At 46.6% G+C, this 27,406-nt stretch overlaps 1 protein-coding gene across 3 annotated transcripts in view; it reads right to left on the reverse strand.

Moving 5' to 3' along the window:
* Positions 1-2,785: 2,785 nt before the first annotated feature.
* mib2 (MIB E3 ubiquitin protein ligase 2) overlaps positions 2,786-27,406 on the reverse strand; it is a 42,645-nt gene continuing 18,024 nt past the window's right edge. For all 3 annotated transcript variants that reach the window (XM_076026506.1, XM_076026505.1, XM_076026504.1), the window contains exons 4-19: positions 23,185-23,291; positions 21,673-21,867; positions 21,404-21,546; positions 20,673-20,780; positions 20,484-20,588; positions 19,388-19,550; positions 18,717-18,850; positions 17,361-17,509; positions 16,252-16,408; positions 14,880-15,034; positions 9,998-10,124; positions 9,225-9,506; positions 6,501-6,679; positions 6,163-6,356; positions 5,895-5,960; positions 2,786-5,422 (exon numbers count right to left, since the gene is read on the reverse strand). In XM_076026506.1, coding sequence (XP_075882621.1) covers positions 5,181-5,422; positions 5,895-5,960; positions 6,163-6,356; positions 6,501-6,679; positions 9,225-9,506; positions 9,998-10,124; positions 14,880-15,034; positions 16,252-16,408; positions 17,361-17,509; positions 18,717-18,850; positions 19,388-19,550; positions 20,484-20,588; positions 20,673-20,780; positions 21,404-21,546; positions 21,673-21,867; positions 23,185-23,291 — 2,506 coding nt within the window. In that variant the 3' untranslated portion in view covers positions 2,786-5,180. The remainder of the gene's footprint in view (positions 5,423-5,894; positions 5,961-6,162; positions 6,357-6,500; positions 6,680-9,224; positions 9,507-9,997; positions 10,125-14,879; positions 15,035-16,251; positions 16,409-17,360; positions 17,510-18,716; positions 18,851-19,387; positions 19,551-20,483; positions 20,589-20,672; positions 20,781-21,403; positions 21,547-21,672; positions 21,868-23,184; positions 23,292-27,406) is intronic.

Genomic DNA, 27,406 nt, shown 5'->3' on the forward strand with positions numbered 1-27,406 from the left:
GTCTGAAATGATAATAATAATAATAAAAATCTTGCAAGAGGATTGGAAAAGAACTCTGGAAGTTGATCCTCTTGGCAACACCCGAAAGCTGAATGAAGACACCAGATGATTGTCACCACCCTGGATCCACCTGCTCTGTGTGCCATGTTTGGAGTAAAGTGACAACCTACCCAAAGAAAGTTCTTCTTCTTCTTCTTCCCAAGTAAAACTGCCACCACTACATCATCCATGATAATCTCTTTATCACAAGCTAGGCCTGCAGTCACTTCTTCTTCTTCTTTGTCTTTGTCTAGACTGAACACAGCTGCTGCTGCTGCTGCTGCTACATGGGCACCTGCTGTTTTAAGGGGCCACTTAGAGCAGTCACTTCCTGATTTTTCTGACCGCAGGGATACTAAAAAGTTTCTAATTGGTGAAATAATGCTAACCTGTCGACGAGAGTTTTTCAAGACGCATGGGCCTGATTCCAAACTTGAAAATTATTTGCTATCCAAGACAAGTAAATTAAACCCAGATTTTGGAATCATTCCACTTTTTCAACTTCATTCCGAATCAATGACATTCCACCATCCAGTCTTTTGTCTTTTTCTCCTAGAAGAGTTGTTGTTGTATAAGACAAAGCTCCTCAGTGGCCCCAGAGGACAGCTCGGTGTATTCCCTGGACAATAGTCAAAGCCCGCACCTTCCATCACAGTCCAACACGACACTCAGCAAGTCCTGCACAACGGTTTAGCTGCTGGCCATTTCTTTTCTTTCCTTTCCTTCTCTTCTCCTTCTCCTTCTTTGTCTTTTTCCTAAATTCACACCCGTTGGCAACAAGAAGCAACCGAATGCAGCCGAGGCAACCTGTTGATGGAGCAACAGTTGTTTTAGTGACACTGTAAACAGAGACGCCTCATCTGTCTCGACTTGCTGCTTTTCTTTCCCTCCACAGGAAAAACTCTCATCTCCTCCAATAACATCCTGGGGATCAACCGAAAATATAGGATCCTTAAAGACTTGTTTATTATTGGGTTGTTGTTTTCTTTTAATTGTAAGGGATACATACACTTACGCAGATTTTTCTTTTGCTGTCTTCTCGCTTTCCTTGTCTCAAGGCGTTTGTACATTATTTGCATGAGTCGAAATGTCGTTTTGAGAAAACTAAAAAGCTGATTTTCAGGCTCGAGAGATGAGAGCTGCTGTCACTGTCGAGGGCCCTCGACACACACGGAGGAGGGGCAGGCGGTTCTGCGTACATGTGTGCCCCCTGCAGGAGACGCTGGTCATGAGACGTCAAACCTCATATTCAGTCCGACAAAAAAGTAAAAACAAAATTGAAATGAATGATACTGCTCACCGGTGTGATGCAGATGTAAATTAAAAAACAATATGCTACCTAAATATTTGCCCCTGTTGTGTTTTCACTCATAATGTAGTTCCATTTAAAGGTTGTTGTATTGTTTTGTTTTGTTTTTTGCCTTCGTATTTTGCTTTCGGTAAGTGTTGGTTGGCGTTCTTTTTTCATGTAACCTTAAAGTTGTCTTCGTTTAACTTTACATGTAGACCGCTAGATGGCGCGCTCATCCCGTGCTTCCGAGCAAGTCGCGTAGTGAAGTGGACCGTTCGAAGAGCACGTCAGCCGATAAAAAGATATATGATTAGCCTAAAGAAATCAAAACAAATGTATCTAAAAATTGTAACATATATTTATTTATGGCTTTGATAAATCAATAACAGCAACAAAAAAAAATCACACAGATTAAAAAAAAAAAAAAAAAAGCAGTGGAAAAATCTAATTTTGCCTTGTGCCATTATTATTATTATTATTATTATTATTATTATTATTATTATTATTATTATTATTATTATTATTATTATTATTATCACTTGCCACAACTTTCCAAGTCAAACATTTGCTTTGAGGTAAAATAAAAGTGTTTTAACTACAAAGATAAACTCCAAATTATCAGCTCTGTCTTCAAGTCTTCGAAACTCTAATAATCATGAGTTAAAATAAGGTCCAGGCTTCACGTGTCCTGCTGGTTCTTCTGGTTCTCCTGGTTCCTGGGCAGCAGACTCGTCTCCCCGGTAACCAGCCTGCACGCTGATTGGCTGCGCGCGGCGTGTCCGTGTGTGCGTGTCTGTGTCACTTCTCAATCCTAATTGACTCACGGCTCAGACGGCTCAGCTCCGGCAGATGACTCAGCGCTTCGGCAGTGACGTGGACGGTGGTGACGCCGCAGCAGCTCAGAAGGCTGCGCGCCGAATGTCTTGCGATGAATGTTTCAGCACCTCGCTGAGTTTTTCTTGGAGACGCTTCTAGACTCCTTATGCAGACTCGCTTGAATATTTTTTGTTTCTGTGTGTGTGTGTGTGTGTGTGTGTGTGTGTAAAGGGGGGGGGGGGGGGGGGTGCTAATGTGCTAATAGCTAGTTTTTTTTCAACTATTTTTGGTTACAGCACCCAATATAAAAACTGGCCTGCTAAAATGGCTTTGAAATAGAAATCAAAATTCAGGTATCTAATTAAACATTTGAATGTGATCTCCAAATAAGTCAGTTCAAGTATAACTTCGCGGAGGACAATATGAACCAAGTTACCCTATTTAAGTAACATGAACGTTGAGGTGTAATTCAGTCAATCATTCTCAATCATACTGCTTTTTTTTTAATCTGTTTTAGTGACACTTTAAACAAAGTTGTGTGAGGACCTAATGGTCATACGAGACTCAAAAGTTGATAACATTTCCCACGTTCAAAGAAGAAAGAAGAAGAAGAAAAAGAAGAAGACGTTGACAACGAGCCCTTAGAAAACAGTTCCATATTTATTGCAAAATATTTTTGTACAGAATACAACCGAGAAAAAAAAACATCAACAGAGAAGGAATGGACAGTAAGGCCAACATCAGAACTCCAAGAGCAGAACTATACAAACACCTATAATAACATCTGCTGCTTTAATAATGTCTTTATACACGGATCCTTTCCCGCCTTCAGTAGCCACCTTTAACGGGGGAGAGAGGAGCAAAAACAAAATCGCATGTCCTCATTGTTCTCACTGTCCCACATTATTGCATTTTGTTGTTGTTGTTGTTGTTTTTCTGGCAAACCAACCCAACAGTCCTGTGACTGATAATGTCTGACAAAATATAAATATAGATATACTTGTAAAAAGCTCCAAACGACGCAGGAACTAATGTCTTGTTTTAAAGAGAGAACACAAGGAGATTTTGGAGCACAGCAGCTGAGACAGTGGAGAAGCTAACAGTTAGCTCGTCGGCTAACTGAGCCGACGGCGACTTGAAACCGTCTGTACACCGAGTGAGGCTCAAACTTTGAGAGGGAACTCAGTTCAGCAGTGTGGCTGAGCTCGGAGGAGTTTTTTTCTCTGGTTGGTGTTAATACGCCCGCCTTTAGGGTTAAGAGTCGACCGTGCATGCTCGTGCACATCCTCATGCGATTTTGGCACGGGTCTACTTCCTGGCATTAGAAACACAAGTTTTTTTTCACCCAGTCAGTCTCTGCTGTTTCTCCCCTCCCAAACTGTTTCCTCTGTACAGTTTTTAAAGGCAGAGTGAGACAGGATGCACAAGCCCCGCCCCTCCAACCACACCCCGCCCCACCCCCCGACATTCAAATGTACATCTTGCACATCTGTACAACATTGTCTCTTCCCAAAGTGTTGGGATCTGATGAAGACGGACAAGAAACGGACAGACAGAAAAACAACCCCTTCCGCTTTGTGGAAGTTCCTCATGGATAATAAAAATTAAATAAAGATTAAAATAGACATGAGGTTGTTTTTTGTTTTGTTTTTTAAGTTTCTCATCATATACGGATAAGCCCTTCAAGAAAAAACACTAAAAACATCAGAGGATGGTGTACAATCTAGAACTCCAGAGGAGAAACGGAGGGTTGTGAGACACACGTCGTCGTCGTCGTCGTCTCTCTGATTCTACGTCTAGGATTTTATCCGGAGGACAAATAACACACAAAGAATACTGCGGCTCATCAGGAGGGTGCGCTACGCTGGTCAAGTGACAACAGACACACTGATACTTGCTCAAAGCATGTTTCATTAACTTTTTTTTTTTTTGCATTTTTTTTTTTTCAAAAAACAAAAAACAAAAGAGAAGAATAAAGTGTTGTTGCAGAAACCCATCCGCAGACATTCATTTAACCGAAGAGAGCTGTTGTGTGAGAGGTCTTCCTCAGACACTGTGTGCGGCGGCTTTCCGTGATCAGAACAAGAAGCGGCGCCCTGCTAAACTTCTGCAAAACGCTCGGCCCTGCGGGGAGGAACTTTGTGTTTTTGTAGATATCACAAGTGACATCGATGACTTGATACCCTGAGTAGAGGACGTAGGCTTGGGGTGAACTTCAGTGGAAACATACAGGCTGAAACGAGCGGGATTTTACTGGGTAAAACCTGCTTTCAGACATACAATTTTAAACACAAAAACAATAACAATGTGCACCTCACAGCACGCAGCGACCGCAAAATGTAACTCGAAGTAGAGAAACTAGACCGAAGACGAGTCACTCCCACCATGCGGTCATAATTCAGTTTAATAAATATGCATATCGGACATGCATATACAGTGTGCACGTTCCCCCTGCATATAGGCGACCTGCAGCCAAACACTTTGCTTGCAGCAACTCAGAGACTGAACACTCATTATTCTGGGGTCGGTACAAGTGAGAGCAAACTGAATTTACAGGGTGGGGTGGATTTGGGAGGAGGGGGTGTTGTGTAAACAAGTTGGGCGGCTGGACAGCCAGAGAGGAGGATGGGTAACAGACATCCACTGAAAGCAGCAAACGATGGGACAGACAATACGTAGAGACGGCCGGCCCAGGGCTGGTGGGAATATGTTCCAGTTTTGTGATTGGCCTCATCTTTTTTTTTTTTTTCCTTTTCTTTTTTTCCCACTTCCCGTCGAGCGCCGACCTTGAAACTGAAAGACAGCGGCGAGGAACAGCGAGTTAGAGCGAACAGGACCTCGTATAAGCCGCGCAGGTGTTTTGACCACTGGGGGGCGGTGGCGAGCAGGAAGGTGAGTTCAGCTTACTAGTTTTCATTATGTTGTTTTTGTTTAACACTTACAGCCCCCACTGGCCCCCTTTTACTCCCCGCCGCCAGCCTCCCTCCCAACGCCCTCCGCGGGTGCCGGAGCGCTCCGAGATAGACGGCGGCGCTCAGACGAACAGCTGGATGCGCTCGCGGATGGTCTGCCGGCAGATGGGGCAGGCCTTGAGCGCCGCGCTGCAGTCGATGCAGGAGGCGTGTCCGCACTGGAAGACCAGCTTAATGTGGTTGTCGATGCAGATGGGGCAGGTGATCCGCTCCTCCATCTGCCGGTAGCGCGACTGCAGCTGCTCCAGCAGGTTGTGCTGCTCCGAGTTCTCGGTGCCGGGGCTGCATTCCACCTCTGTTTGGTCTGTTGGGGGGGTGGGGGTGGGGTGGGGGGGTGGAGTGGGTGGAGGTTACAAAGAAGGAAGGAAGTTATAGCGATGGTTTGTGATGCTCACACTGCAGCCAGACTGATTGATCAAAAGTTTCAGCAAAAATCTCCTTTTCGGAAAAGTGCATGCTAAAGCAAAACAGTTCTTTGTGATGTCACAAAGGGAACCACACTGCTCAGAGGTCAGCGGCAACGCACAAAAGCAGGTGTTTTTCCTCTGAGACAGCCCTGTCTTCGACCCATTCCAAACATGTGGAAGGTCCAACTAGGCATCAGTTTCTGCAGGAGCTGAAAATCCAGTTGCAGACTGTAAACAAAGGGCTAATGGTAGGGCTATGTTTTGGTTTTTTTTAGAACTTTTTTTCTTTTGATAATTAACCATACATGGTCGTGGTCACTCGATCAACATTCAACCACAAAAACCAAAGAGTCCGAGGACGTTTCTCACCTTGTCTGATTTTCTTGGTGATTGTAACTTGGCATTTAATGCATTTCTTCATTCGGTGGGCGCACTCTGGAGGGGAAAGGGCAACGGGCACAAATGTTATCAATCAAGGCAGGAGCACATATTTGAATGTGGATGGATGGATGGATGGATGGATGGATGGATACGCGGCACCTCACAATGACGATGCTAACGGCTAAATATTAGGCTACAGGAAAACTCTTGCGCACACACACACACACACACACACACGGGGCATTGCTCCACTCACCTTCACAGGCCACGCTGTGCTGGCAGGGGCAGAAGAGGACCAGCAGGGCCAGTTCGGAGCAGATGAGGCATTCGCTGGGGCCCGGCGGCGTGGGGAGGACCAGGTTGGTCATGGTGTTGGGGGTGGTGTGGACCCGCCGCAGGCTGGCGCTGCTCAGGCCCTGCCCACACGTGATGGCCTGGAGCCGCTGCAGCCTAGTACACACACACACACACACACACACACACACACACACACACACACACACACACACACACACACACACAAGAGGTGGTGAGGCTCTGCCCACCATCCACAGACTGAGGTTCCCTCGTCTCTCTCTCTCTCTCTCTCCCTACCTGTGCTTTTCAGAGAAGCTCTTGATGAGCTGCAGCACGCCGCTGTCGGCCACCAGGTCCAGGGGGCTCTTGCCCTTGTGGTTGGCGTAGCTGACGTCAGCACCCTCCTGCGCTAGGAAGCAGGCGATGGCGGCGCCGACGCTCAACTCCGTGTTCCCCAGAAGCCCCGAGGCGCTGAGCTGAAAGAGACGGGAGGAGGGGAAGGAGGCGTTAGGGGTTACCTTCAGGGAGTGTGTGTGTGTGTGTGTGTGCGCGTGTGAAGACTGGGCAGGTTGCCAGAACGCTGATCAGCGCCGCAGTGCTAGTGTTGGTGTAGAGTGACTGACGAGGACGTCCCCGAGTGAACAGGTGATTTCCAGAGCAGCTGCTGCAGGTGCAGGCAGACTGGGATGGAAACAGATTCCATTGAAGAGTGAACAAATAAATAAATAAATAAATAAACCTCTGGACTGGGACTAGACTAAGCAGCAAACAGCACATCGGTGTTTCCATAAACTTCCAGACTTTTCACATTTTGCTGCAATGTGACTTCTGCTGCCATTTTCATTTTCAAGATTGGAAAATGCTAATTACAGGCGTTTGAATTCAATTAAACTTTCCAGATTAACATATGCAACCCCGGCACTGGTGAAGCAGCCCTGCAGAATTCCTTATCTGTAAACGTTTCTAGTGTCCCGAACAACAAGTGAGAGGTGGTTCTGTGAAGTCTAATTTATTTGTTCATTGCAGTAACTGGACGCTTTCAATGAATTTCATGCCTTGCTGTGAAAGACATAATTAAGTGTTTGCTTATGCAGCGCTCGCAGTTGTTTTGAAGAGTTTGTCTCAAGGAATTTTACTCCCTAACTTTCACAAGTGAAATCAGAAAGCGCATTGTAGAAGAATTCATGCTTTTTTTTTCTTTCTATTAAGCTTTTTTTCCTTTACAGATTTTCTGCCATTTGTTCTTTTATTGACTCCGAGTTGTCATTTTCTGGCCGCTGGGAAAGAGGCGGAGACGCTTTAAGTAACTCTTATCTTTACCAAAAAAAGCTATTCCTGTCTTATTCTACAAGGTTTCCCATAATTTTGTCTCGCGGGCCAACTCTTTGAAGCTGGATGAATGGGGTCCTCAGATCTTTTCCCGAGAAGAGGAGCTTTAAAAGTAGGGACGGGGGGGGAGTTAAGGCCACGAGACAAACTGCTCGTGTTTGGGCGCCAAGATTAGCAACACAACACTGGCCGACGGCCCGGTGTCGTGTTCGCCTCGACAGCCGACAAACACGGCGAGCAATCGGAGGAAGGAGGACACATTTCCCCTGGGGAAGTGGTGTTTAAAAAAAACATTCAATGCTGAACTCTCGTTCATTTAATGTACTTTATAGCTAATAAAGCTCCTCCGCACGCTCTTTGCTAAGCCAAGCCAAAACTTTAAATTAATATTTAATAAGTTGGGCAACATCAAACTGACCAATCAGCGTTCAAGACAAGCCAGGTCGTCGCGGAGGCGCGACCTTAGTCAGAGAAACCTGCGCCAACCACAGGAACTGGAAAACGACTTCCTCTGTTTCGACATCACCTCAGCCACATTTTCCTAACAACTTATAAAGACTGCAAATAGCGGCGGTGGCGGCAGTGCAGTGAGAAGAAGAGCGGCGCCCTCTGCGCCCTCACGTCCGGTCACTCTCTCCTCGGCTGACCTCTCCTCCACCCTGCTGGCACAATAAAACAACCTCCCTCCCTCCCTCCATCCCTCTTTCCTTCCTTCCTTCCTTCCTCCCTCTTCAGACAACCCTGCTCTTGGCTCTTGACGTCGGGACGTCTGACTACCTGGAAAAGCCACCTGAGCCTGGCTTATCCCTGACGATAAACACCCGCCTTTACATTCCTCCTTTGTTTGTGCGTTTACAATTTCCTGCCCTGATTCAACGGCACGTCTTGCGCTTATCCGACCTTATTTGCTCCGTCTGTCCGTGTTTTTAACCCCCTTAAGGCCCCTCCTTAATCCCCTTACTCCCACCTTTAGCACTTATTTACCTGCCCGTCAGCCTCTATTTATCCCTCAATCGGCCTATATTTACTCCTCTTTGCAACGTCCACGCTGGCTGACTGCCTCCTCAGTCTCGACCTGAGACCTTTGAAATTAGATATCGCCTCTCTGTCACATCCACTTTCACCAAACGCCTGCATGGAAATGATTCACAGCTCAAGTGTGGATGCATTTTAACCCCTCAGTCAATTGTCAAACTTAATTAATCCATGATGACTTGAATCTATGATTAATATATGACTTTTCATAGTGAATCACAATTTATTGCGTTATGATTTGCATGTTTAAAATTCTGTTATTTTGCATTTCAAGACAGTTTTTTTTATGTCCATATTAATGTTGAGTAACTCCTACCAGAGTGTCTTTAAATAGAACAAAATGAACACAAAGAAAGGATTTCCTTTTTGATCTTTCGTATTGTTATTTCATCTTGACCTACTTATTGTTACACATGCTTTTTGCAGAAATTCCCATTTAAATCCCATTTGAGTCGTTTCTCGGTTTCGCACAGCTCCTGTGTGCGTGAGCAATTGTTCACCACGGCGGAAAGGTGTACGACGCGGTAGCGTTCAGTTGCCACCCATTTAGCAATAGCTTTAGTTTGCTTCTTCAATGCACTTTCATGCATTCTCGCGTCGTAATTGCTCTGTCCTGTTGGGGGCGCTAGTCTAGATGGATCGTGCCGGCGGTCTCACCCTGCAGTGGAGCGACAGGTCGCAGCCCTCGCTGCCGCCGCCGCCGCCGCCGCTGCCGTCGTCCTCGGCGCTGCCGGTGGCCGCGCTGGGGCTGAGCATGACGTTGGCCAGCTGCGGGCGCAGGAGGGCCACGTGCATGGCCGTGTCGCCGTCCTCGTCCTCCATGTTGACGTCGGCGCCCTCGGCCACCAGCAGCTGCACCAGCTCGGTGTGGCCCTGCGTCACCGCCAGCTGCAGCGGTGTCTGGTTGCGGTTGTTGCGGATGTTGAAGTCGCACCGGCCCTGCGCAGAGTCCAACGACGCATGGAGCGTTTTTCTTTTTTCTTTTCTTTTTTTTTTTAAACAGTGCATAACTACTTAACTACTAGAACCTCCTAAATCATTAAGTATTCAACTGGGCTGTTAACAGTCCACTGTGTAAAACTTTTAAGGAAGCCCGCTTATGCAATATTGATTGACTTGAATGTTTCTTGTAATTCCTGCAATTATTGTACAGTTTATATTTTGTACAATTTTTTAGTGGTGCAACAGTGTAGTTTCCCAATTTGGAATCAATAAATTACATCTATTCTATTCTATTCCATATATATATGTATATATATATATATATATATATACCGTTCTAAGAGTAGGAAAACCAAATGACTTTTACTGTATTGTGAGTAGTATACACTTTTATTAATGTATTTCTGGGGTATGTTAAGCTAGCTAATATAAAACCCATGAATCAAGGTCAATTTTAGACACTGGACCTTTCAAAGAGCCTCCCTCACCTCTTTGATGAGGATCTCGGCCACGTCGCGGTGGTTGTTGAGGGCGGCCAGATGCAGCGCCGAGAAGCCGTCCTCCTTCTTAACGTCCACCAGCTGTCGAGCCCGGGCCAGGATTTTCTCTGTGGCCCTGCCGTCGACATCAACAACAACAACAACAACAACAACACAAGTCTCAATTAGCCAGAGTGCACAACAAACACGGTTGCAGGGCTGCAATGCGGCCGTAGGGGACTCATTCGTAAGGCAATTTTGTGCGCAAATACAAGCTTAATATTATGTGATGCTTGCGCGTCCTGCCTCCCCGCCTCTGTGAAATTGAAGCTGGCAGCAGGGCGAAGCTGGAGCTGCCACACTTCTGTCCGGCAGCGAGTCCCTTTTGACACACGGCATCTTGTCGTCGCTCTGGTTCAGCCCCCTGCATCAGCTTATATTTCTGCGGCTCCTCCTGGTGACGCCAGAGGGCCATTTAAACACAGATAGTATAAAGACGAAGGGCTCAGCACTTCCTGCTCCGTCTCCCAGACAGAGACATCAGCAGCACAGACAGACAGTTTGGCCCATTCATACAAAGATTATCTGAGGCAACATAAATGTAAATTATCCGCCTGATTATTGTTAATCATGTGCTATGTTTAACATTTACTTGTACACAAAAAGACTCGGAGAGAGTACAGCTGATTCAAAACCCTCTAAAACTACTAAAATACTTAATTTACTCATACATTTATGATTTGATCATTTTTTAATGTGCGTATAAAAATAGCTGCCTTCTCTTCAATTCCCAAAAAGTGGTATATTATTGATTATGTTGTATGAAAGTTATTTGAAAAGCTTAACAAATTAAACATCTTCTACCTTTTAAAAACTCTTTACAAGACTCCCTGTTGTTGATAAGTCATGAATAATAATCACTTGAATATTTCATCCGCACCAAGTCGGAATTTACTTGTAATCATTTCTGTGGAAGTTTTCATTTGATTATAATTACACAACGACCAATTTCCTACTCAACGATAATTAATGGATGATATTTTGGCCATGGGTGGGTTTGCAGGTTTGCCGGGACGCCGCCACATTAACAGTCAGGACTTTCTTCTTGGTGTAGTGCTGAGGTTGAAAGCTGTTGGGTAGACATTGACTTGGAGGTCACTGGTACCTGCAATGCAGCGCGGGGTGTGCGGGTGTGCGTGTGTGTCTGCGCGTGTGCGTGTGCGTGTGAGTGTGTGTGTGCGCGCGTGTCCTCAGACTACCTTGATGAGCTAAAGCGCAGCCGGCCAGTGAATTGTGTCACCTTGGTAGCTACTCAACGCCTCATTTATCCGCAATATTTCCATTATAGTCTCCACTGCGTGCACGTGCGCACGTGAGGTATTTCTGTGTTTAAAAAAGAATAAAAAAAAGTCTTGGGGTCCCACACACACCCGCACACGCAGCAGCTAGAGGGCATCGGCTCGCAGTCACGTCGGTTCTGATTTTCTTTGGCCACTGAAGTCGTCATTTTTTGGGGTATTTTTGGGAGAGTTGGCAAATTACAGGAAGCAGGATGAGAGAAAAGGAATCCGGCCGAGTAATGAGTACTGCAAACAGGACTGGCCGCGTTTGGCATCCATTCATCTGCACTGTCGAGGAAGAAAAAAAATAAAACACTATGGAAGAAAAATGAGCGCCGGCGTCGTCCCTCTTTGCTTTTCCCAGGCTGTTTGAGAACTTGGCCCTGGGACCTCTTTTTCCATTTCCACAAAATAAATAAATAGCCTAATATAGGAAAAACATTCTCATCTTTCTGTCGCAGGATAAGCCACCGCAACCATCACGTTAACTCTTCATGCAAGTCTGTTTTGGGTTTTTTTGCAGCTGAAGACAAAAAGAAAACTATGCTGAAAAACCCTGAAAAAAGCATCACAGTAAGCATAAAGGGGATAATCTTAAAGGTGCTGTGTTTAATCTATTTCAAAATCTTCATTTTTCATGCTCCAAGTCAGCGAAGTCGCCTTCTGTCAATAAATACCGAGCCTGCATAATTAGCCCTCTGTTTGCAGCCTCTAGGGCTTTTAGTTTAATGTCAATACTGACGCTTTCAATTCAATTCAATTCAATTCTTTATCTGTCATTGTCAAAATAACAGTTATAAACATAGTCATATCATAGTTATAAATAAGTTATAAATAACAAGCTGTCTTCTTGGACCTTCAACCAACAGCGGAGCCAACACCTTGCTGCAAGTGTCATGACTCCCCTGGGAGAGGTCCCAGTGCCCTTTGTGACACCACAGAGGGTCAACTTCCAGCAGCTGGAGCAAGCAAAAGAAGTAATGCGTGGACTTTGGGGATTTCTGCCTTGTGGAGAAGCCTGAGATAACTTTGTAACATGTGGCACCACACAAACAAAAGTGAAGTGAACTGAAGTGGTGTGCGCTGACGCAGAGCAGAGCGTTGGGAGGCCGACCGCTGGTGTTTCCGTGCACTTGTGCTAAAATAGAGTGGAGCTGTGGACTGTTGACGCTGCAGCGGCGCCCCGAGGCTGATGTACGAGAATGAATCCCAGATATGAATCTCCAGTTTTTTCCCCTCCGCACTGTAAATCCTCCTGCCTTTTTTCCTACTTCTGGCACAGCGGCTGATGTCAGGCCAGATGAATGCTGCCGAGCGCGGCCCGACTCCCAGCAGCGCACATATGACACTTGCCAGAACACATTGAACATTTTATTAAATAAGTGCCTGCTGCGGCCTCGGCTCGTGATTCTTCTCCCGCTCGCTCTCGCTCTCGCTCTCTCTCACACACACACACACACACACACACACACACACACACACACACACACACACACACACACACACACACACACACACACACACACACACACACACACACACACACACTCTCTCACTCGCAGTTATTGCTTGCAGACAGCTGGATGCTTCTTTTTTTCCCTTCTCCTAACCCATATTGCTCTCGTGTACAGTGTTGGTGTTGGAACGATGAAGAAGAAATACAGGTTTGTGTAGGTGGGAGGTTGACTCGGGACTCAGTGGGAAGCAGAGTGAGAAAAGGAAGGCCTGAAGCCTCTTTTTTCTAATCAGTTTTGGAACTTACAAGATATCTTCTTTAAAATTGAACAAAACTGACTTTAAACCTCTGTCATTAAACACTTAATGAATTTAGCCGCAGTATTTACGAGAGGGGTGTGGGTATGTTTTATATTTTTTTTTATTGTCGTTGTGTTGTAAAAATGATTGCATCTTTTTCTTTGTGGCCTTTAAAAGAGGAAGCCAGGGACAATTTTCCATGACATGGTCCCATTATAATGTGGGACGGAGGGTTTATACCAGGTTAAAAGCCTAGAAGCACAGCGAAACCTCAGCATGCCCAAGCAGGAGTTCAGTGGCTGTTGAAGACACTCTAAACTCTGAGGGAACTCAGGGACAACAAAATTGAAGTTAAGATTCTAAAATCTTTTCCATTTCTATGCATTGAGTTTCTTTCTTTTTAAATCCACTTGAAGTTATTTCAAGTATCACTGGGAGAGGTATCAAGTACTAATAAAAGAGCTGTTTGATTATCTTACCATTTTAATCCTGCAATCTTCATGACAAACTGAACAAAACAATGAATGCGAGACGCCTTTTCTTTTTTTTTCCTAAACCACAAAAAGGAAGTATTGGAGCGTTCCCGCATTACATAAACTTAAAAAAAATATGCCTTCGCTGGTTATCTAATGGCGCACACAACCAAAAATATCACGTTTTAGGAAAAGCGGAGGGGCAGCCGGTCTTTTTGTTTCCCACGGGAGTTAAAATAAAACAGCCGACGGCGGCCGTATGGAATATTTAGATTTTAGCACTGTTTATTATCACTTGCATAAGAAAAGAAAGAACGAAAGAGTAAGAGAAAGAAAAAAAGAACAAAAGAGTAAAAGAAAGAAATAAAGAAAGAACAATAAAGAAAGAAAGAATGAAAGAAAGAAAGAAAGAAAGAAAGAAAGCCGGGCTTGTGATGTCGTCTCTGCATTTCCAGGCTATTCTGGGTGTGTGGGAGCTGATGTGATGCAACATGAAGAGAGGAGGACACTGGCACAGCGCAAGTAAGTAAGTGTGTGTGTTCATGTGAGCTTGTGTTCGTGCCTATGTGTGAACCTTATCATCTTTGTGAGCATTCTGAGTTCCATATGCCGCTGCCTCTCTTGCCGGTGGCGTCAGGTCTGAACTGGAGACAGAGAACCTCCAGGGTGACACGATGGAGCATCTGAAGCAGGTGTCCACCGGGAAAACTCCACCCGCTTTGGGCAACTCCGGCACAGAGCACACCGAAAAGATCTATGTCCTAGCAGCGAGTACGTGTGTATATATATATATATAAAAATACATGCTTATATAAAAACATGTATTGGTGTCTGTTGTTTTTTTTTCTTCCCTCTGGTTCCCCTGACCGAGCGCTCTGACTGAAAACTCCTGCAGGTCACGCAGGCGGAGAGTCGAGGAGGACATTTCCTGGGAAATTCTCTCTGACACACGCTGTTTGCTTTGTTTGGTTATTTGGATTTTTTTTGTGTGTGTGTTTTGGTTCTCTCAACAAATCCCAGGCTCTCCACTGCTGAGAAATGACGGCGCAGCATTTCATTTGAGGGGGGAAAACACTGGAGGAAAAAGCAGCAGCTGCTTTATATGCTGAAGTTTGTGTGTTGTTTTGCTTGCGGGGCTCGACGAGGAGTTCTCATCATGTGACCGCGCAAGTGAAATTTTACAGCTCCGGTCACCAGTTGATTCGGCTTCGGGAATTCAACATCCCTTCGCACTGTCTGATCTCACTTCACGGGTCTCCAGGTGACCAGACGCAGCTTTGAAAAAAGAATTCCGAACATTTCGCAAAACAACGTCGCACTCACAGTTTGTTTCCTTTGAGCGCTGCGTGGTGCAGCAGGTTGAAGCCTCGGTGGTTCTGCTGGGTGAAGTCGATGTTGGGGACCAAGACCAGGATCTCGATGATGCTGCGGAAATCCTTTGCGATGGCATCGTGGAGAGGCGTGTCTCCGTAGGAGTCCTGCATAATGAGAGGCAGGATATATAAGAGTTAAGGAAGTGTACCCGAGAAAACAATTTTGTTTGCCGCCGAGTGACAATTTCGACACACGGAAGTCTCTACAATCATGGCAGGAAAACAAACTCTGTTGTCTGGGCGAATCTTCAGGGTGCAGCGCTGCTGACTGTAAACACAGCGCGCGCTGCAGGCTGCTACTTGATGTCAAGCTTAACGTTTTTGAGCCGAGCACGCTGCCACTTCTCTCAAGCAGAAAGAATCCGCCTTCGAGTGAGTTCCGGCTCCGGTTGCAGGCATGTTAGGCAATCTGGAAAACGTCCTTGAAGAGGAACTAAACGGCCTTAACGAGGCTGGCGGCTGCAGGCGGAGTCAAGCACGCTAAGCGCTTTTTTTGTGCTTTCGCCATGCGCTCGCCGGCCCGTTCAGAGCGAGTGCGCGACGCGCTAATGTGGCGGAGACGCTCGCTCACTGGACCGTCCGGTCTCTGGCGACTCGCTTAATGAGTCATGGCATCGCTCTTTAATCACCGCCGAGTGATATCCAAAGCAGAGGGTCGCGTGGCAAACGGCTGCAGAAGCCATTTAATGCTAAGCGTTGTAAAAACACACTACTGTGCGTGAAATGTTGATGATGAGTGCTTTGTGAAACGTGTTTCCAGATGTTTGAACTCTGGCGAAAGTGCAAAAAAAATATATATGGGGTATAGATTATTACCCAATTCACCTTTAACTTGGAATCAAGCCAAATGAGGAACTTATTCTAACTTCTCTTAAATACATTAACACAGTTAGCAACCAGATTCAGGTCTATATTTTTTCTAAAAGTAAAAAGTACGCTCGGCTGCTGCTGGGAGGGGAGCAGCGTCAGTCAAAATGAATTAACGAACTTTAAGCCACAGCATGTAACTGTGCACACTGGCGCCCTCTCTGGCGAGACTATGAAGCTGTTGTCACTTCCTCTGCTCTAAATAAGTAGAATGAAATTATGGAGAGAGAAGTAATGACATTGTCTGCTATCTGTGTTTAAATCTGTCTTCTGTCTGGAATTGTGTCGGATTTACATTTTAATAGTGTGTGCTCAGAGAAATCCATACATAATTTAAATAAAGAAAAGGCATACGACTTGGAAAAACTACAGCAGCAGTCGGGGTCACTCTTACAGCCAACATAAATATTTATATAAAGACAAACGTCGGCCAGTGTGCCGTCAGGCCTCCTCACCTGCAGATTGACGTCGGCCGAGTGTTCGGTCAACACTCGCACCATGTCGGTGAAGCCCTTATTTACGGCGATGTGCAGCGCCGTGCACAGCGAGTTGTTCAGGAGGTTCACGTTGGCGCCTTTGCTCAGCAGCAACCGCGCAATCTCCGCCTGATTACTGAGCGGACGGAGAGAGAGAGACAGAGCAAGAGAGAGAGAGAGAGAACATATGCAAAGATAATTTAAAAAAAATGCTTGTTCTAAAAATACGTCTCACTGAAAGAGCACTCAGTAACATAAATATCCTATTTGGATCCTTCTGCTAAGTTTAGTTGGACGACTGTTGCTGCAGGCTGACAGCACAAGTAAGTTGTTTATCAGAAGTGAATATAAATTAGTGTGAAAGATCTTATCGAGTGTGGACTCCCAGAGCGGCGAGCTTGACGGGCCGGCCTGATACTCACAGAAATAGAATTTCACATTAGAAAGAAAAATCACGTGAGGGGAGGGAGGGGGGTCTGCTGTGCATCTGTCAGCCTCTTAAAAGTCAAAGGAGTCATTGTGAGGGGTCTATTAGCCCGTGAATGGTGTGAATAGCTGCGTTTCTATGACAGTTTTTAGCAAAATAAAAGCCATATTTCTATTTCAATTGCAATTTACAGGTGCTTTCAATGAATGGGGTGAAGCACATAAGCCGTAATCCTCGTCAAATCTCGAGATTTCCGAGAATTACGTTTGCGTTTGTTTGTTTACATTTGTTTGCCGCCAAGAATGGTTGTTATATTTTTCTCTTCAATTACTTGAAATATTCCATCTCCATAAAGCGCCATTTTCACTTGAATTCAACTGGTCACGTGACGCCGTACATCACATCCAGTGACGTGTTTCCATTACGATTTTGCGATAAACCTCCATATCAATACATCTGAAAAACCACCTCAGGAGAGCGTAAAAACCTTTCAGCCATATTTGAGACGTTTTTCGAAAGTTTAAGTCTTTCTATTAACAGTTTTTTTATTGCGATTTAGGTTTTGTGCAGTTCTAGGGCTAACCCTAACCCTTGTGTGTGTGTGTGTGTGTGTGTGTGTGTGTGTGTGTGTGTGTGTGTGTGAGTGTGTGTTCACTCTCACCCGAACGCCGTGTAGTGCAACGCCGTGTCCCCGTCCTCATCCTTGACCTCGACGGAGCCGTTGGCCTGCAGCAGGGCCTTCACCACCTCCATGTGACCCTGGTGGGCGGCCACCTGCAGCGCAGTCTTGCCCTGGTTCTTGATGTCCACCTGCCGGGAGCACACAGGCAGCCACAGGTTCATGAGAGACGCAGACGGCCTGGACGCCGTCGCGCTGCCGAGGCAAACTGGCGGGGGAATAATCCGAGCACGCACATCTCCGCCCGTGAATAATCCTGATTAATAGTTATTATGTCATCGCTCAGCGGAAATGTGATCAGGGACACGACGTAACGAGTGCAGATCGCTTCCTGATTTAATTGTCCCGTAAATGATTGCTTTTCTAACTAGCCGCATGATGAATACATCCGAGATCATTTTTTTGTTTCATTGCACAATGTTCATCTTGAATAAGTCAATTAATGTTCAGGCTAATTCAGTATCTCCTTTATTTATACTGTAAACATAAATTGGTGTCAAGAAAAAGCCCTGCAAGTCATTTCCAGAACATTTGTCCGATTATCATGAGACTAAATGCGCCATGTTGTCAGTGCGTTTGAGAAAAGATTCCACAATACGGTTAAAGAAAATAGACCATATGAACGGTTGAACGTCATCATGTGCAAAAAAAAAAAAAAAAATCAACAATCCTGACCAGAAATCCACATTTTAGGTTTTAACTTTCCAAATAAAATTGAGCAGCCCTTGCAGTCACAGTTGGTTGTGTCCCCTGCCAGCTCTACCGGCAGCAGTGCCATGGCCGTTTTATTTAGGGCTTTCTGTGGCTTTTATAAAAGTTGTCATTTAGCATTCTCCCCAATTCCAAGACGTCTTTTGAAAATTCTTCCCGTGTTTTGGTTGGACCCTTTCAGCTCACAGCCCAAATAGACTTGGAAAGACAGTCGTGAGCAGCTGCTCCAAAGGCTGAGAGGAGGAAGAAAAGTCTGTGAAAAAGCAAACGTCTACGACTTTGGAAAGAAAAGAATAGTAGGAGCAGCAAAACTAATGGTAGCTAGTGGTGAAAACTGATGGAAGCACAGAAGCTTTGTGTTGAAGGCAACTGGGGATTATGTTTATTTCTATTTGGGGGAAACCTTGAATTTTAAACTTGAAAAAACAGCATGAAAGGCGCTGATTAACTAATTTTCCACAAACAATAGATCCCTAAAATATTCCATGGATGCAGAAGTGCATTCGGAAAAGGGACGTCTCCTCCCACTCTCCTGCCTCACTCCCAGCCCTCCTCCCGCCGTCCTGGTGGACTGAGCAGCCGTTAAAGGCAGCGGACTGCGGTGAAGGGGAGCAACGCCGCACTGACCTTGTCGGGGTACTTCTGCACCAGCTCCCGAACTTTGCTGGCGCTGCCGTGCGCCGCCTCGATGACCAGCCGGCTGGGATTGTCCTGCTCCGTGGACTGAGACAGCAGCTTCTCCAGCACCGAGATGACCGTGCCTGAAGCGCAGAGACACAAGAGAGAGAGAGAAAAATGACTCGACAGTCAGCCTGATGAGGAACCTTGAACGGAGAAAAGGAAATTAAGATGGCCGGGTTGACGGGTTTCTAGCAGCTCAACGCAGCGGCGTCGGGAATGAGTCAAAATCGCCCCCATGCAGTGAATCCTGACCTCATGCACAATCCAAAAAAACAAGACATAAGCGCATCCAATGTCAGTTTTACATAAGCATGCACAAAACAGAGTCAGTTGTGAGGAGATTTGCGACACCCGCCTGATGAGCAACGTCAGCACGAAGCTTCTTGCTGCCAGCGTGCAGAGGAGAGCACCTGCTGTGGAGAGAAACATCCCAAGAAAATGACACCTAGTGCACAGACACCGGCAGGGAAGAGAGAGACAGACAGCCGCTGCGGGCTGCTAAAAGCGAAAGCGATGCTCGGCAGAGGCGAGGTTGGCAGCGGCAGGACCAAGGCATGCGTGTGAGCATGCGGGCGGCCGAGAGACGAGGCCCCCTCGTTCCCGGCGAGAGGCCTTACTTCCTGATTCGCTGGGGTTTTCCGCCGTCATGAGGTTGGCGTCCACCTCCACGGTCTGGCCGGAGAGGCACGCCGGGTTGAACGTCCACGTCTGGCCTCCGAAAGCCACGCGGAGGTCGCCGTCGCCGTACACCTTCAGCACCTTCCCCACCTGGCCGAGCACCTGGGAGGAGAGAGGGGGGTGAGCGAGTGAGTGCAGTGAGTGAGGCGGATCCGGATTCTTCCTAATCAGCTGGGAGGTGAGACGAGGTGGAGGAGGTGGAGGAGGAGGAGGAGGAGGAGGAGGCACGACAAAGAGTGAAGCTCCAAACTTTTAAAGGCAAACACAAAACTCGCTGTAAAGTAGGTCGGGCTCCGACTCTCTGAGATGTCTGCCAAAAAAATAAAGGCTTCGCTTTAGTCAGTGACACAGTTAAAACTTGCATGCAGACGTGGCGGAGGAGAGGTGGGAGAGGCGAGGTGTGTGTGTGTGTGTGTGTGTGTGTGTGTGGGGGGGGGGGGGGGGGGGGGATAAGGTAAAGAATGCAAAAGGGAGGCGGAAGAAATTCACGGTGCATCAAAAAGAATTGTCGAGAGTGACAGTTAGAAAATCCAAATTTCAATCTGGAACTCCATCCTAAACCAAGATGTGAATCCTTTAACGTTTTAGGGCCCCTGTGCGAATGTTGGAACCGGTCTACAGTTTCTGTGCAGGCAAACAGGTCCTTAGGGTAACACTTGAATTAAAGCCACAGCTATCAATCATTTTTGGAATCGATTAATATATTGATTATTTATAAGTATGTGAAAAAAAGACATTTCTAAAAATGACCAACACCTCGTCCTTCATTCTGGATCTAGCAAAAACAACAATCGGTCGTTAGAAAGTATAAAAGCAAAAGAATATATATAAAAAATATATTTGTTCTGTTTTTATGTGTGTCGCAAGAAGCGTCCGTGTGAAACACAACAGCGGAAACAATGTTTAGCTGCAGCGAAATTAGGATAACAAAGTTTTGATTCAGCAAAACTGTAATCAAATAATTTTTAAAAATCAATTTTAGTCGAGAGTTCCAGCTCTAACTTGGGTGTATATTCATGAGGATTTTGAGCATACGGGAGCCATGCTGTCTGTCCACTCTCCATGGCCAGTCTGCAGTCGCTTCACGCTGTCCATGTCCTCCAAGACTCGGACGAGTTCCCCGACTCCAAAAGTGTTGACCTGAGAGAGACACAGTTTTTTGTTGGGTTTTGTTTTTGAAAAAGGAGCTGAAAAACCATCGCCGTTCCTCTGGCGGACGCTCACCTTGGTGAGGGCGCCGGGGTGGAAAGTCCAGCGGATGTTGTTGCTGTACTGGACCCGGACGTCTCCTCGGTCAGTGATTCTGTGAACCGTCCCGATCCGGCAAATGTACTGCAAACACAGAGAGGCGGTTTGAGCCGGGCTCTCCTTCTGCACGGCCGTGACCCCACGTTGCCTTTAGCAGCTGTGGCTCTGATAGTCGGATGCCCTGTTTCCTCTCACTCTGTTGCACACTGACGTCCATCTGAGCCTGAGCTTACGTAAACATTCTGTAGGCCATGTTGGGGAGGCACACTGCCCTACTTGCCCACAACGCGGAGCTTAAAGCTGCGAACCAGGCAGATCTTTGATCCCAACGTCCTATATTCTCCACACTTTCAGGCCCTGGGAAACCAGGGGAGCAGCTATGCGTGCTTATTTTTTTTAAATAAAATGTATAAATATATATTCATATATAAATCTATAGATGTCATTACAGAAAAATAGCCCTCTGTTTACAGCCTACTCTGGATTTTAGCTATCTGCTTATACTTTCTTTGGACCTTTCACATGTTTGGATGGGGACAAAAATAAGACAGGGCTTAGTCACTAAGTCCTGGCAGCCCTTTGTGACATCACAGAGGGTTAATTTCCACAACTGCCACCAGACGCACTTTCTAAAACGTCAAACAAGCAAAGGAAGTAAAGGAGGGACTTCCTGCAAAATAAAACGACGGTGAATTTCTCGCTTCTACCTCGGCCATTTTGGGGTTCCAGCCTCCGTGTCCCTCCTGCATCTGTCTCAGGATGTCCACCTCCAGCAGACACTTGACTTTGTCCCCCTGCTGGAAGGAGTGGCCGTCGGCGCTCTCCTGGCGCTGCAGCTCTGCGTGCTCTCCTGGACGGAGGAGACAAGGGGACGCATGGAAGTTCATCATCAACAACAACAACAACAACAACAACAACAACAACAGCAGCAGCAGCAGCTTCAAACGCCAACCAGCCCGCTTCTCGCCGCTCTTACCCAGTTTGGGTAGGTGGTCTTTGTAGTAGAAGCCCCCCTGGCCGTCCGACACGTACTTGAGGTCCACCTTGCCCTTGTGTCCCATGCGGTAGACGTTGGTGGTGCCGTTGGACCAGGTGACGCTGGCCACGCTGCGGCCGGACTCGGTGTCCCACCCGCGAATGTCCACCACCTTCCCCACCTTCCCCTCCCCGCCTGCACGGCCAGGCAGCACACACAACGCAAACCAACAAACAAACAAACAAGACATATGCACAAATACAACAACGCATCAGTGTCAGGAGCGGAACGCGGTCGAGTCAAACTCTGTTTGGTGAAGAGGAAGAGATGGATGAGGTTAGAGGGGAAAGAAAAGAACACTGGGGTTTTCGTGAGCTGGATGAGGGAAATAAGAAGTGAACGTCAGCATGCAAGTATTTCAGACAAAAACATGGTGAGAGAGAGAGAGAGAGAGACATTTTTCCTGTGGGATCACACATTGTCACACAGACGCACACGGTTTCCAGATGCAAATGAAAAAAAACAAAAAAAAACTCAAAAACACAAATCACCACAGTAACCATTTACAGCTGCCACCCTGTGTCGTCGTGTGATGGTCCGAAGCCCTTGCCGCGCCATTCATGTCATCAAGCTGCCTCGCCGCTAAACCCGCACAAACTCGAGCAGTGACCCGGAAGAGAGAGAGGGAGCGAGCGAGCGAGCGGGCCGGAGGTTTGTGAGCATGCTCAGAGCGTCCGCCGCACACTGACACCACTTAGGCACGATGGGCGACTTAACGCGGCCCCTCGGGCCTGCTGGTTTCAAAGACACCAAAAGGACATTTTGACTCATTCACTCCCCCCAACACACAGACACACACACACACACACACACACACACACACACACACACACATCGACCAAAACAGGAAACCCACAGACATGTAACCATTTCCTGTTTCTCTGTATTAGGACGGCAGCCCGCTGCTTTTATTCGGCCCGCTGACGCGAGCGATTGCTTTCAACTGCTATCTAAGTCCCTTCAAGCCGCCGACCCGTGTTGCCCCGTGTGTCACTCAGCGCCTCCGCCTCGACTCTTGTTCGTCCTGTCAGACGGCCTGGCAATTGTGGCGAAACACAACGCAACGCGACACGCAAACATCCAGCTTCCTTCACCTGCCCGGGGAGACTTTGTTATTGTTGTTGTTGTTGTTGGTTTTTACGGCTTCTGGCTCGCTCTGCAAGCACCACCACACGGGGATGGAAAGAGAGCAAAATAAAAGGACGTAATGTTACCAAACGAGGACCCCTACGCAGGCGGGCAGGCGGCCACATCTGCCGAGCAGACTGGGATGAATCACCGCGAACATAAAGAGCGCGCAGACACACAAACCGGAGGGACGTTTGGCCGCTTAATGAGGACGGTGAACCACTTTGAAGGGGAACAGATATCGAGACGGAGCAAAACGCAGAGGGGCCCCTCACCACCTCATAAACACACACGCACACACACCACACACGGGCACAAACTCACCGTCTTGGTTGCCCCAGTCCCAGTCAGGACCTCGGACCACTTTGACGCCCTGGAAGATGCCTTTGAGGATGATCCGCGGGAGGTTCTGCCTGGGTGCCAGGCTCACTCTGTGATGAAGACAGGAGCACGCAGCTGTTTAGTCGGCTCGGCACGCTCTCCAGGCAGCCGCACTGCCAACCCAACGTCAAGTTCCACCCTTATCTTCCGTGGAAGGTGCAATCCCTGCCTTACGACACAGCAAGGAAGCCATCAAGGCCCAAAAAACCTAGAACATCTTCTTTCTGAGTCATTCTGGGAAATTCTTTGGTCTAAAACCACAGCGGCAGTCTTTATTTTTTCCCACAATTGATTGTTCAAGAAGTATCTGTAAAGATCTCTTTAGAAAACAATTTGGAACATAATGTTTTGGAGAATTTACGAGACCACATCATTGCTAGAAAACTATGAAGTCCTTTTGTGTTCAAATTCATGTGAACTGTGTAGTTACTGTGTAGTTAATTATCAAATAATTTTTTTTTTACTGGTTCTTCTTATTTTCTGCCATTATTTTGGATTTTCAAAACCCCACCCAGCCGCCAAGTATTTGAAGCCAGATTTTGTCTGAAGTGAAACCAGGTCTCCAGATGTTTATATTTCACAATAATCCAAAAATCCCTTTTAGATCTCCACAAAACCAAATGTTTATCGCTCTAAAACTCACACCACCACTGCTGTATGTTTCCCATTGCTGGAGAGTCAAAGGCCAGCTGGTGTTACTTTAACATTCAAATAAAGAGGGTTTACAATATAAACTGTGCCTCAGCATATATACACCATTCTGTCTAGAACTAGAGCTATACTGTACTGTACTTTACTGTATTGTATTCTGCTGTGTGGTTGGTGGATGTTGTTGAATGTACTGTAGTATCTTGCACATGGACAAAGACAAAAAGCAAAATAACTAAAAAGACACATATTGTAAAATGGTAGAGTTGATTTTGGATTATGAGTACTGAGGGACTTTACAAAGGGATATGAGGGTGGTAAACAGGTCAGCAGGACATTTAGTTGCTTCAATAAAATCACCTGAGTTGACATCTTCTACACTGAAATTCCATGTGGCAAAAAAAGTTTGACACCACAAACTGTACAACCAAACTGGGGAAAAATCTACACATATCTGCTGTGAACCGCGTCAACAGTCCACGAGACAACACTGGGCAACTACACACACATCACAACAGTCCCGTGCGGGCGATCATCTTACCTGATAGTAAAGATTTGATCAGATCTTGGAGCAAAGGAGCTGCCTATTCCCATACTTCCTCAAGCTTCCATCTAAAGCCTTTCCAGGAAAACACTCAAATTCAGACAGAATCCAGATCCTGATCAGAGGGAACAGCAGACGTGCGAGAGATTCCGCCCGTCGGTTGCACCCGCATGACCTGCGCCCGGGTATCAGACTGAGCGAATTCGCCTCAGATAACTTCGATCCGCCCCCCCCCCTGCCTCCACGCACGTCACTACGGAGATTTTTCAGGTATCCTGGGGCGCCGGACGCAAAACAGCGGGATGTTTTGCTCCTGGAGCCAAGTGGCAGGTAAATCTGAGCCTGAGCAGGTGGGCTCAGTGACCGGTGTGAGGACTTGAGCCCTGAAGCCTTAATCCCTTCAGAGAGGAGGAGTCAGAGAGCAGGCTACTCCAGGGCAACGTCCGGTGTGTCGGCGCCTGTATTTAGAAGTGTCTGGCTCTAAATATATAAGAGGGATGAGGAAAGGAAGCGCTGTAAATAGAAAACAGTGCTTTGAGGAATTGCTTTGATTCACCAACAAAAAATAACGTAATCGTTTTAGAGTGTTTTGGAGGATTATAAACGATCCAACCGCAGCAACATAAACTGAAATGAGGCCTGAAACTCAACAGCGGCGCGACCTTGCTGCTGCTGCTGCTGCTGCTGCTGCTGCTGCTGCTGCTGCTACTGCTGCTACTGCTGCTACTGCTGCTACTGCTACTGCTACTGCTGCTGCTGCTGCTGGCGTGTCGCTTGTCTGCGTAGACGACAACTGTTTGGACGGATCAACATGTCTAAATCCCACTCAAGGCCAAATGTCAGCGGGCTCCTTCACGGCTGAGCACGGGAAAACATGGCCCTCCTGGGTCAGCAGTCAGCCGAGGGTTAGCCGAGTGCGCATCGAGAGCGGAGCGGAGGTCGGGAGGAAGCGGATAAATGTACAACAACTTCTTTTAGAATAAAGGTGAAAGACAAAGTTACATTAGCGCTGCGGCTCACAGGTCTTTTTTTCCTCGAGGCAGTTAATGCAACACAGGAAGCGGCTCTTAGTCGAAGCACTTGTGAAATAAGTCCGTATTGTTATGAGTTAGAGAAATGTTCAGTTTATATTCATGTGAAACAACCATAATATTCTCTTATAATATGGATAATAAGAACATTGTTATTATTATTATTATTACATAATCATAAAATGTGTATAGATTTCTGTATGTATGCTTAAGTATATAGAAGTATATATGAGTACATTGAGAATTTTCTAAACTACAAACAGCTGTGAAGTAATTAAAAACGACATATCTGCCAGAGAACCGAGACGTTCCCAAACACACCGGGGTTGAAAAAAAAAACACTATCCAGCTCAGGAACACAACGTTATTTAGCCCCGCGTTTACAGCCAAACACAAATTAAAATCTGAATCAGAATCAGACAAAACTTGTCATAACAGAAAATCGTCTTTGACGTGGCCCACATAATCATCTCTCTGAAAAAGCACAAGCATAAGATTTAAACAGTGTAATTTTAAGACTCTAAAATAATAAATAGTCAATAAATAGACACTATCAAGCTGTTGTGTTTAAAGTGTTAATGGCAATGCGTATGAATTAATTCTTGTGGATGTTTTTCCAGGACAAGGAATACAAATACAAATAATGGGTCAACTTTCCTCATGGTCGGAGGGTTGATTTTGGATGTTACCGAACCTTTAAAAAATGTGCAAAGAAACACAACTTGGGAAAGGGGAGCAAGGTTGGTGAAGAACCAGCTACCGGTGAGACATAACAAGAAAACCCAAGCGCGCGTGCGGGCGTCAGTGTTCACTCGAGGCGTATGTGACCGGCGGGTGGAGAACTGAGGAGGTCAGCTGGGGCGGACCAGCCTGATGTGCAAAGGGGGGGATTAGGCGTTGAGTTGACCTGACAGGTGTGTGTTCTTTGTGCGGTCCGAGAGCCGATTAAGCAGCTGCGCGCAACTTCGCACAAGCATATGGTGCGTGCATATGCTGCTTTGGGACGCGGTTGGCTCGCGAGAGGCGCCGTTGAACGAACCGCCGAAGACGCAAAGCTGGACTGTTCAGCAGTGGTGGGAAAGTAGAGAATAGGTCAATAACAATCAGATTTCAATGGAATTAGACTTGATCTTAGATCCTGGGCATCCTTAAGTGGAAAACATGGCATCAGCAGTGTTGCCAGAACGTATAAAACACTCAAAATATGTCACACGTGTACGCACACACACACACACACACACAAACACGCTGACTGGCTCAGTATCTTAATGCGTGCCGTGGCGTGAGCGTCTTCAAGGAAGCGCAAAATGTAAACATGCTAATCCGCACATCTGAGATTGCGAGCCTGCTAATCCAGTTAAGTCTGATGTAATTGCTGAGGGAGGGCGGCGCCTGGAACATTCCGGCTCAGGTCTCACACCACGCTTGTGATTGCGTCTCTCGTCATCTTTCCGATTGCCCCCCACCCCACCTGGGGAGCGCCATTTAAATCTCAGCCCGCAGGCGGGTCCATAAAGTGCAAAACAGCCGGGGCCCACCTGGAAGCTGTTGTTCAGCCGTCACACGTTCGGTCCACATGAGCGCTGCCCCGGCCTCCAAACAACAGCAAGTCGCCTCAAATCTAACTCTAACCCCCCTTTACAGTGAGACGGGGCTAAATTGGCCTTTTGCAGACAAGTTTCGAGCTCGTCTCATGACTCAGCCGCCATAAAAAAATGTGGTCAGAGAGACACGGGTCAGCCTGGTGCGGGAGGGACAGAGGCATCGTGTGTTTCCGTCTGCCCCAAGACAGGAGGTGCTGGTCATGTGACGCCCCCGCAGGACCAACGCATCATTTCCGCAGACTTTATCTTTCCAGCATCTAAATGAAAGGATGAATGCGGAGAGGGATGTGCAGATAAGGGATTTCATGATCCGGAGATGATCAGCCAAGTTGTAAAAT

The sequence above is a fragment of the Nelusetta ayraudi genome, unplaced genomic scaffold (genome assembly GCF_046127955.1).
Source record: "Nelusetta ayraudi isolate G7.1 ecotype Tasmania unplaced genomic scaffold, CSIRO-AGI_Nayr_v1 ptg000019l, whole genome shotgun sequence".
NCBI lineage: Eukaryota > Metazoa > Chordata > Actinopteri > Tetraodontiformes > Monacanthidae > Nelusetta > Nelusetta ayraudi.